We start from the raw sequence: 11,709 nt of genomic DNA, 5'->3' as shown, positions 1-11,709 counted from the left end.
ATATATATATATATATATATAAACGATTTTACTTACAAAGTTAATAACACAATTTAAATATTTAAGGAGTCATACAAGGACTCACTTTAGCCACGTATTGTGTTCTGTGTATAGAACTTTCCCAACTATTTTAAATTCATCAGGACATTTATATTCATAGAGTCTTTGTTTGAAAAAAAAATTCTCTATCCGTTTTCGTAAACGATTCGCTATCTCTTTTTGTTCTCCCTTTCACTACTTCAGGAATGTTACTTAGTAAATATTACAAAAATCTTTTTCCGAACCAAAACCTATGTTCTCTTTATTTACCAATACATAAAATAAATTTATATATTTAACGGAGGTATATTAAGAAGACTAATTATAGCTTTGATCTCTAGCTGATGGCTCCGTCTGCTGAAGAACTTACCGAAAAGAAAGATCAGACTGATTGTGACGACGTGGAACAGAATCTGAAACAGCTGGCGAAACACTTCCAAAGATTGAACGGGTCCCGGACGGGCTCTGTGGAGGACTTCAACGATCAAGGTAAATCTTGATAGCCTAAAGCTAAAAAAAAAAAATCGTATTTTAAAAATAATTTCAATGCTTAAAAGACTATATTCGTGAGTCTCAAGTGAACAATTGGTATAATTAAAACTAATTAAAATTATATTGGACGGAAAAAATACATAGTATTTGCTGAAGGAAGGAATAAATAAAATAAAACTTCGGACCTGAATTAGGGCTAAAAAGAACTTTAGTAAAACGTTCGTAGATTAACAAAAGCCTATCAGTATCACTCTCTGATTGAGAATGATAGGCTCGTCAGGTGAGTTTAGGATCTTACCCACTGACTTGACTCACCCTATTATTCTCCAGATAGGTTCGGTAATTTCTAAACGGTCAGTATGCAAAGTAAAATTATTCTTACCTTATTTATATTCCAACAGGCGGATGAATAAGAAAAAAAAATAACAATAATTCAGATAACTAGACTTAGTACGGAATATCATTTCCCTCAACTGTAAAGTCGAGAATCACTTACCTTCCTGATGACATACAACGTATATCAACTTTATTTGATACTTTTGTATTAGTTTACAGCTTAAATTTTTTTAATGAAAGATGCCGGGAAGTGATGAGATGGCTGATTTAAAATATGAATATGTATATATACTCGTAAATAGTTAGTTTAATTTGTTCATCTAGATTTATTAAGGAATCCTATCGGAATATTCTAGACAAAGTTAAAACAAACAAATTTAAACCCACTTTCAGCGTCAGAAATAGGAACGCCATTTCTTAACTGTTTCGAGTTAAAAGGTCTTGTTTGTTGTCCCAGTCGTTAACTACTTCAAATAAATTATTCTACGAAATCCTTTCAGCTTTGTTTGTACTCTCTTGGCTTTGTTCAAATAACGTATTATTTATAGTTGAGATTTATTTGAATTAAAAATAAAAGTTTATAACGTTTCTTTCGTAACGAAAAATAATAATAAATTCGATGGAATTGAAATTTCTATTATTTAATGTCGATGTTGAATTTATAATCGAAATATATGACTAGCATAAAGACAATCACATACAAGTAAATTTTTAAACTGTTTGAGTAATTTGTATATCAAATAAATTAAAGGATTATTTCATTAAATAATTATTTACAATAGCTGTTCATTTTTTTTTTTTTGATATTTTAAACATTGGTAGGAATAATACAATATATTTCTGAATAGATTATTTTTTAAATAATATCAATTTCTTTTTTTCAATATGTTTTTTTAAATCAATAGTTTCACAAAAACGTAAAATACATATATGTACATCGCAATTAAAAAAAAAATCAATACAAATAATTTATTTGCGTTATATGCAAGTGCATGTGCACTTTATTTGGACTTGCTAATTATTTCCCATATGATGAGATCTTCAGTTTAAATTGAAACTAAAAATTAACTGTCCTTTGATAAGTGGCCCAACTTTAGCTCAATTAGGATTTTTGACAGAATAAATTGAATTTAGACTAGCTTCTTGTCAAAAAAATCTTGAAAAGTATGTTTCGACGGTATACAATGAAATATAATTTATCAAGAGAAATAGTCATTTAACAAATAAGAAACATTCTATCAAATTACAAAGTATCCACTTTTCGGAAGTTATTTACAAATTATCATGAGTAGCATCTCATCTAGATTTTTATTGAGAATGTCGATTTGAAACATTTATTTGACTAGAATAAATTTAAATTTTGAAATAACCAAATACGTTTTTGGTCTAGAATATCAATTAATTAAAAAAATAATTTAAAAAAAATAATGAAAACTCACCAAACGATTTAACATTTAAGTCAAATGATGAAATCAGTTCTTTAAAAAATAATTTGCTTAGTTCATTTAACGAATTATTTCTTAAATAAAATTTAAATTTACCCTCAATTACCTAGAGGTTGCCCTTCTGTATTTACCATATTTTGAGCGCATCACGATTTATTTCTTGGGATTGCGAGGAAATTAATATATATTAAGAGACCCAGATGAGAATTGAACCCCTCCGTATCAGAATTAGGATTCTTGCAGTTAACATTTTTGTTACAAATAAAAATACTGAAAACATTCTAAAAATTTTTTCCGCTTGATGTTAAAAACAAATATGGTTAGAGAAGCATACTTTTACTATGTTCTTTTCCGTAAATCATGATTAAGAAGCCATTATTTGTGTTTTATTGTTTTAGAACCAGATAAAATAATTTTTTTTATTTTAATGCATGTGGGTTACTTAAAAAAAAATAATCGGGGTTCATATTTTCGCATATCTATTCTTTAGGACTTAGCATTAAGACGTTTTGAGTTAGCATTAATAATTAAGCCAACTCCAGGTCCGAAATTCACCAGAATATACAAACTTAAAAGTATGCACATTCTGTTAAAATATTATTATTGTTATTTAAGAATTTAGAAAAGCAAGAAATGACTAAAGTAGACGGTTACAATTATTTCTTAAACGTCACGTCTGCCTTATCTCTTCATAACAATTGCTGTCAAGTAAGACAAGGTAGTGTTTTGTGACAAGTGTTTGTCGATTCCAAGTTGAGCAAATATTTGCCAATGACGCCGGATGTTTTTCATTGGTGCTTGGAGAAGATGGCTCCTTCAATTGAGGCTATTAGATGCGATATTCGCGACTTCGATCAGCCTTGAACCCTCACAAATAGAGATATACTCCACTTTATGCAGACAGTAATCAGAAACCTGTGAGACTTGAACAGGATATCCAAGGCGATATTACGATATGTATTATCGAATGAGAAGCCATTTCCTTTTTTCCTGTTGTCCTCTGTGGTGTATTGCGCAGTGGTGCTGACCTTGGATAAATTTTCCGAAATAAACTTGCTAAGTTCTTTTCTTTTCTGGCGAGTCTCCAACTCTCCTAAATAGTACCAGCCGAACATCCTTACCGTTTCCAAGAACATTCTTGCTTTGTATGTTATCGTGTTAATTTATTAAAATTAGTTGATTTGGATACTAATAATACAAGTTGAAATAATTTGTTTTTTAAATCTTTATCTTCATGACTCAATTTAACTGATTTCGTTTTTCTGCCTATTTGGGTAAAGAATTCTCTTACTCTCAAATTATTTACTTGGGTTACTTTTTTTAATTGTTTAGCCTTTTACTCAAAGAAATTTTACTCTAGCAAGTGAATTTTTAATCCTTCCACTTACTAGATTAATGTTACTTACTTAGGAAGGATTAATTTAACTCACTAAACGTGAATATTTGGCCTTCTTGTTTAATGGTAATTTAAACCATTTTTTATCCTTTAAGATTATTTAAACCGATTAGTCATTCATCTAATCTTTTTACGATGGCTTACGATTAATTCAGGTGTTTATTTATAGGATATTATTTTCTCACACGTTTTCAATAAGTGTGTTACTTTCACAAAATCTGACGACACCGAAAATATTTTTTTGGATTTCACTGTTTTATTTTTTTTAGGAAAAAAACGTTTATCTAATGTATAAGTTTGTAATACTATACCTAACTGTATCCCACAATTTCTTGATGGTGATTTTAGATTATTACACTTCAGTAGTAAAGTCATTGCATAGGATAAGAACTATCGGATTCAGTTTTTATACTTTTTGTTTTATTAAATGAAATAGATTAGTCTTATCTTTTTTTTTCAGTATTGCATATGATTTTTTTTTTAATGCTAAGAACTCTTGTTCATGTCATCAAATGAATAAATTGCTATAATAGTTTCATCAAACCAAACAGATGGTATTGATGCCTCAAATTTGAAAACAAATGGGCTCCAATGGTTTTTTCTTGTTTTAATTTATAGGAAATATTCATGAGCTACTTATTTGAAAGAATCCATTAATAAACTTTTGCTTCCTCGATGATATAGACTCTTCATTACATCTTCATCTTAACGATTTTCATAGCTAAATGCCTAAATAATACTAAGATTGTAAACCTGTTGTGTTATGATATAGGTAACCCTAAACTGTTGTTATTGCATTTTATCTTTTAGCAATTTATTTTAAGATGTGGTTATTTACATTTATTTATTGCTCCCTTAACTAATATATATATATATTATGACACTTATATTATAAATACATATACATAAATTATAAAAACTTGATTTTTTTTTCAAATCAAATTTATTTTGTTAATCAATCAAATGGTTATCACTTTCTCGCTTTCATTAAAAATGAGTTACATATTCTAAAAATAAAATTAATTGAGATGCATTTTTTCCTTTCTTTCTTTTTTTTAATGGTTGTTTGTTTGATACCGAGATATTTAATAAAGGCGCTATCTATTGTTGTATAATGAACTAACTAGCGATTGCTCCACTTGAGGAAGACACGCCGTAGACTGATGTAAGATTATACCCTCCTATCGCTCTGTGGGAGAGTGATTGCCATATGATATCTAGATATAAAACCGATTTAGGTTATTTATGTGAATGTACAATCCAGTACAGTGAGTATCGTTACCGAGTCAACAACAACCCGGTCCGTTGCCGTAGGATTCGTTGCAATGAGCCTAATACAGCTCCAGATCGCTATACCATTCAGTTTTACTACATTCGACTGTAAGTAAAAAATTATTACTATTTAAAATATAATGTGGATTAAATTTTTTTAACTTATATTATTACTTTAAAGAATACCCCCATTCACTGTATCGCAGCAGCTGTGGATTTATTTGTTCATCTATAATGTATGGTTTGGGTGACTACGGCGCCATCTTCTAGCTTATTGTGGCGGAGCGGAAGTGTAGCAGTAGGCGTTGAATTCATTAAGTTCTGTTGTCAGTTTTTGAAGTTAGAGATCTTGATAGTTCTAGACTGTAGGGCGTGGGTTAATATCACGCAGCAGATGTTCAGAACAACCATAATATGACCGATTTTAAATTGCTTAAAACCATTTTAGGTTCTTTAAATGCGCTTGGCTTAAGTGGAATGTTTGCTTTATTGTCTTGTAAATATGTTAAGTTATTGAAAATGAGAAATACAACTTTATGTTATTGTCGTGTTTCAGATTCGACAGAAATGCAAGGAGGAGTCGACACAGCACGCCGTGAGAGCTTCAATGGCCCGTATTACAATGGAGAACGATCTAGCCCTCAGATCCACCGTTTCTCGCCCCCTGCCTTCACATCTTTCATAGACCTATGCAGGGACATATCTTCGTTAAGCATATCCAATTACTCTGAGGAGACAAACGGTCACGAGAAGACAGAAGAAGAAGAACAGAAACTCGATGACGAAGACGAGTTCCTTCTACTCTACCCAGAGGAGGACAACAAAAAGAAGACGATGGGACGGTCGTCGTCGCTGAAATCTGCAAGAACCAGCGGCCAAAAAAAAATAGTGAGATTCGCCGACGTTCTCGGCCTTGACTTAGCGGATGTCCATACTTTCCTTGACGAAGTTCCGAGGATACCGAAATCCGCTTTCAAGGATTTGAAAAACATTGACGCGAACCCCGTGGAATCGCCGAAGGAGACCAGGCCTGACAGGACCCTGGTTCCACTGTTCTTGCAGCCCGGAGGCCAGCAGCACTTCGTCGACCGGTTGACGAAGAGCAAGGTCTGTTTGGAGAACGCCTACGCCACCACCACACTCGGCCTCAAGATCCGCGGAACAGTAAAAGTTGTCAACTTGGATTACCACAAACAAGTTGCGGTTCGTTATTCGGGTGATAAGTGGAGGAGCTTCACCGAGATCCAGGCCTCCTACGTGGACACCAGCCACGACGGCTTCTCTGACAGATTCGGTTTTACGATACCTATTTTCGCGTTAGATCTCGGGCAGAGACTTGAATTCGCCATCAAGTATCAAGTTCTTGGTGAAGATCATTGGGATAATAATGGAGGTGCCAACTACAGCTTTCAGTGCGTGCCAGAAGGTCCACCCAAACCCATCACCTCTGCCTATGTCTCATCTTCTATAGCGCTGGAAACATGGGGGTCCTTCTATTAAATACTAAAACTGAAGAAATGTGCAATTTTTCAGTGAGATATAGAAATGGTATCGCTCATTTAAGCAGTAGTCGGTCGAGTGATAAACCGATTGTACTGTAATAGATGAGTTCAATTGCCCATACGTATAATTTTAAGTAAATTATTTATTAAATATTTTTACATCATATTTGGTCGTTAATTTTTTAACTGTTTAAATTTTATATATTCAGTAACAGTTTGAACATTTTTTTTTCAGAAAAATATGATAATTATTAAACTAAAAAATGACTGAGGTTGAAAATTTTAGCATAAAAATTAGTTCTTGTAGTGTATTTATTAGAAAATAACTTTTTTTTATACTAGTAGGTAAAGTATAAAACAACTTTTTAATATTCAATCTCCAGTTGGGTTCTTGGATATCTATTGAATATCTGTTATACACATCAAGAATTATTGAAGATACAGAGAAATCAAATTGGATTTTGATGAAAAAAAACTGCTTCTCTCTATCTATATTTTCTAATATCTTTTGATATGCTCACTAAAGTTAATTTAACTAATTGAGCATTGAATTTTCTGATATATAAGTTTCTTGACTTATAAATTTTCAAAGATTAGAGGAATTGAGGTGGGTATTGTATATGACTTGTGTTCACTTTACCTTTTTTCATCTGATTATTAATGATTTGTTATTATCTACAAGTTGTTTAGAGCTTTTTTGGTTTTAAATTATTTCAAATATTTGAGTTTTTAATACTAAATTTTATTGTATATTAACATAAAAATAGGGATTTATATAAAAATTTTAGTAAATGTTTGTAAATTGAATATTATCTCTATAAGGGTTAAAAAATCTAACTTGTGTAAATATTTGTTGCGGTTTAGTTTTATTTACAAGAATCGGAAGATCACATGTTTGAATTTAATCTCAATAAAATGAGAGTCAATCATGGGATACATTTGTGATTCTTTTCATGATTTTATTATGGTTAATGTTGTTTGTTATATATATTTTTTATAACTTTATGCTAAACAATTACTCACTGTGTATATACTGATAGTATGATATGAAACGACTGATCTTCACAAGTATATACTAGTGAAAATATGATTTTTTAATCATTTCTATGATTCATAGTAGGCTGTAAAAGGCATAGTTAGGTTCCACTAGTCAAGTTGAATTTTTTTTATTGATTTAAATTTTTGGAACCTATTATTTGTATTCTAGTGTTATTTGATACCTTGGTTATTATTGCATTGTATAGATCTTTATGTATGTGCTTTAAATCTATATATTTTGAATATAACCTTTGTCTTCCTTAGTATTTTGTCAATGAAGCGTTTTAAGTTTTTAATTTTTTTGAATGTTGAGGTTGCGAAAAATTGGAAGAAAACTATTGTTGAGATTTGTATCAGACTGAAAATTATGATTGATAATATAAGAATATTAATTTATAAATAATATTTTATGAAAAAGTAAAAATAATGTAAAAATGAACAATTGATTTGGCTTTATTGTATTTCATAGACTGATTGTTGCTCAAATTATAATGATTGTTGAAATTTTGGAAAATAGATTTATTAAAAAAAAGAAATGATATATATTCTATTGTTCTGGGTTTCAAAATTGTTGGCCCTCAACAGTTCTTAAATTATTATATAATGTTGTATATTTTGCATAGAAAATTGTAATGGATAGTTGTAATTATAGTGTAGTCACTGAATGTAAATATTGGCAAATAATGTGTAAAGAAGTACCTGATATAACTATATGAATGTCTATTGTTAATAAATGGCTTGTATCAGTTTATACAAACTTTTTATTGTTTATTAATTTAACTTTTACCCAATAAACTTTCATTAACCATTATTATTGATGTACAAGATACCATACATACCAAGAATACCACAAAAATACTCATACATGAGAAAATATTAATAAAATTTAATGAACTATAAATGAATCATCTAGTGAATCAACTAAATGATTAAAACTATATATATGAGATTGCTGTTTTTAGAAGTAACTATTATTTCACTATTGCAAACTAGTATATAGAAATAGTTCTATATTTTAATGAAATATGAAATTAAGTTGCTTATGTTCCGCTAACAAAATCCATGGTTTGACAATCCAAAAATTTATGTTATAACTAAAATATTTTTTTCAGTAAATCGATTTTAAACATTTCTTTGTTATTTATAATTTAAAATTTTTAATTGAATCAAAAGCATATTTTTATGTTAGATACTTTATCATTTATGAAATATGTTCTTTTAGTGTTGTGCAATATCTTTTAAGTCCAATGAATCTTTCTATGTTAATTTGTTCCAAGTAAACAGGAGATGAAGTAAAACTGAGTTATTTAATTTTTGTTGAGTTTGGTTACTGCTTCATATTTAAATAATAATTATGCAATAAAAAGAACACAACAGTACTCGTGTACTGTAATTTTACTGCCAGATACAGGTAGACTTAATTTATTACAGCATTTCAGCTTCTGTTTGTCATTTTTTCCCTATGCTAGGAAATATAAAATGGCAAAAATAAAAGGTTCCAGAATTCTAATGAATTACATTCCAGTTTGGAAACCATTATAATTCTAATACATTATAAAATTAAATAATAAATGAGGTTTATGTATAAACGTCAGAATTTAGGTAAAATTTTATTTTTATTACATCATTTCATTTAAATGTACGTTTATCTCCATTAGGTATAAATAATTTACCTTATATCAAATAATCTGTCTCGTTGTGATAACAAAGTTTTATAGTAATTATTTTCAATGGTGTAAGGGAAGGGTGACGAGGGACTGTTAAATAGCCAACAATTGTTGATAATCTGGTTGGTAATGAGCAGAGCCTCTTGAAATTTTAAAAATAAATATTTGCAGGGGACTATGTAACAGGGGAGTGAAAATTTAAACAGAAACCTTGGTTTAACTAAACCAAATCTATTTTTTTTTTTATGATATATAGTGGTCCTAAATACCATTTTTTATTTTTATTTTCAACTGAAATAAAAAAGAAGAATGTAAATAAACCATTGTATAATAATTTGCAGCGTTTTAGAAAAGTTTATGATGGTTGAGGACTAAGTATTATTTCAAGATGGTCCATGAGCCCAAGAGGAGAAAAAAATACGTTATTTCACCCCACTTTTCGATTAATTTCATGAATACTATGTACTGCTAAGAGTCAAAATTGATGTCTGCCAACCATGCTTAACAAGAATAAAAAAATAGTGGCTGTTTCAGAAGTTACTAAACATTCATTTTGATTTGAGATTATACTAAGGACATAATAAATATTGAAGTATTTAAGGTGCACTCTCTTAAAGTTTATGTTATAATAGCGCTCTCTATGTCGAGCATTTCTCAAGAAATTAAGAAATAGTTTTTATCTTCCTGTTGCTATAAAAGTTTGTATCTAAGGGTTTCTCGAGATAGCAAAAACAAGTTCAAATTTTGTTCCTGTCAAGTATACAACAGTTTAACAAAAGATAACAAAGCAGTCATGCAATCGGAAAAGATCGGTCATTTTCGGAAGTTTCCATTCGGTTCGGATTGGTCTGTTTTTAATTTTTTATCCCTTAGTTATTCATATAATAATTTAATGTTTTGTATTTATACATTGCATATTATTGCTAAAAATGAGAACTGTTTATTGTTTTCAAATTAAAAAAATTAAAGGTGCTTTACAGTAATATATTATAAAAATTCAGCATTTAATCCTTGTTATTCTATTCCAATGATGATAAAATCTACATGATAATAAATTATACTTAGTTTCTCATTGATTTACTGAGTATATTCAAAATCGTTAGAGCTATATAGGAGGAAATAAAAAAAATGTAAAAAATTGATTTTATAAAGTAGCACTTCCGGTCGATCGATTTTATCGAAAAAGTTGCTATCACTTCCTAGACTATATACTCACCTTAAATATGTAATTTCAGTTTTGAGCTGGACTGATCACGAACAGACACGCAGATCATTTTTCTGGACTCAGAAAACCTCAAAACATGTATTTCAAATTTTCCACGATCATAATACTTGTCCTTATATATATAAATTCCATATATAGGTAAGTTAGAATAAAAAAAAAGTTGCTGTTTGCCGAACCTGTATTCAGGAACTATTGGACGTAAACAGCTCTATTATTCTATTATTATTGGCGCGACAAACCATAGAGGTCCAAGGCCTCGCGCGATAATGTATGTAGGAAATACATCACGCGTCTCATGACGAGGTTTTCAAAGGGTGGGTTAGTCACTCCCACGCCTATTTTTGTGAGTGCCACCCATTGGCCTCACAAATGCCCGGGGGGAGGTTGTGAGTGAGTATTGCATACTTATATGCTTGAAAAAATCCCGGGTAGGGCCGGGGACTCGACCTCCTAACCTTCGGATTGGTAGACAGGCGCGTTACCACGCTGCTACCGTGACCCCTCAAACAGCTCTATTGGGTCTCATATTATAGAAAATTTACTCTGATTTAAATGATGTCTTATTAAGTTATTAAGTATGTTGATTTAGAAATACGGAGTTCCAAATAAAAACTAATGTTTTATAACGTTTTGAAATAACCACAATTTTTTTTTATTTCTCTGACTATGGTTGGCAGATTCACCAATTATGACTAATAACTATATATAGCTTTTATATTGCAAGAAGTATTGATAGTATGAAGTAGATTGTAGGAGAGTCCGGGTGGTGGTCAATAAAGATATCAAAATAGTAAAAGAGAACTATTTTGTTGTAAATCAACGTTTCGCCCCACTTTACAGGGGTTCGTCAGGGCTAAATGAAAAAACAAGATACTAACATTTTAGAATTAACATAAAAAAAATTTCAAAACAATTGTTTTGTTTATAAATTATATAGAAAAAAATTAATAATAACGATATAAGGAAATATACATATAGGTAGACTGGAAACAAGTTACTACTAGATATAACCAAGTGCGATTTACTCATTAAAACTAAAAGGTAGATGCAAAAAGTAGATGCTATTAATTTTTTTCTATGTACTTTATAAACATAACAATTGTTTTGAAATGTTTTTTATTTTAATGTTCTGTTTATTCTAAAATATTTGTATCTTGTTTTTCATTTAGGCCTGATGAAGCCCTACAAAGTGAGACGAAACGTTGGTTAACAATAAATAGTTCTCTTTTACTATTTTGATATCTTTGTTGACCGCGACCAGGACTATCCTCCTACAAGAAAACTATATATATATATA

At 30.1% G+C, this 11,709-nt stretch overlaps 1 protein-coding gene across 6 annotated transcripts in view; it reads left to right on the top strand.

Annotated features, from left to right (window-relative positions):
* The window catches only part of LOC106682742 (glycogen-binding subunit 76A), a 36,389-nt gene extending 28,058 nt beyond the window's left edge, over positions 1-8,331 (top strand). For 5 of the 6 annotated variants that reach the window (XM_014423766.2, XM_014423770.2, XM_014423769.2 and 2 more), the window contains 2 exons: positions 381-528; positions 5,537-8,331. In XM_014423766.2, coding sequence (XP_014279252.1) covers positions 381-528; positions 5,537-6,480 — 1,092 coding nt within the window. In that variant the 3' untranslated portion in view covers positions 6,481-8,331. Of the gene's footprint in view, positions 1-380; positions 529-4,854; positions 5,089-5,536 lie in introns of those variants that run through there. The other variant, XM_014423772.3, reaches the window with a different exon arrangement.
* The last annotated feature ends 3,378 nt before the right edge of the window (positions 8,332-11,709 follow it).

The sequence above is a fragment of the Halyomorpha halys genome, unplaced genomic scaffold (genome assembly GCF_000696795.3).
Source record: "Halyomorpha halys isolate HHAL.00 unplaced genomic scaffold, Hhal_1.1 Scaffold438.1, whole genome shotgun sequence".
NCBI classification, from domain to species: domain Eukaryota; kingdom Metazoa; phylum Arthropoda; class Insecta; order Hemiptera; family Pentatomidae; genus Halyomorpha; species Halyomorpha halys.
The sequence above is the reverse complement of the archived record's forward strand: the minus strand, read 5'-3'. Positions and strand labels throughout refer to the sequence as shown.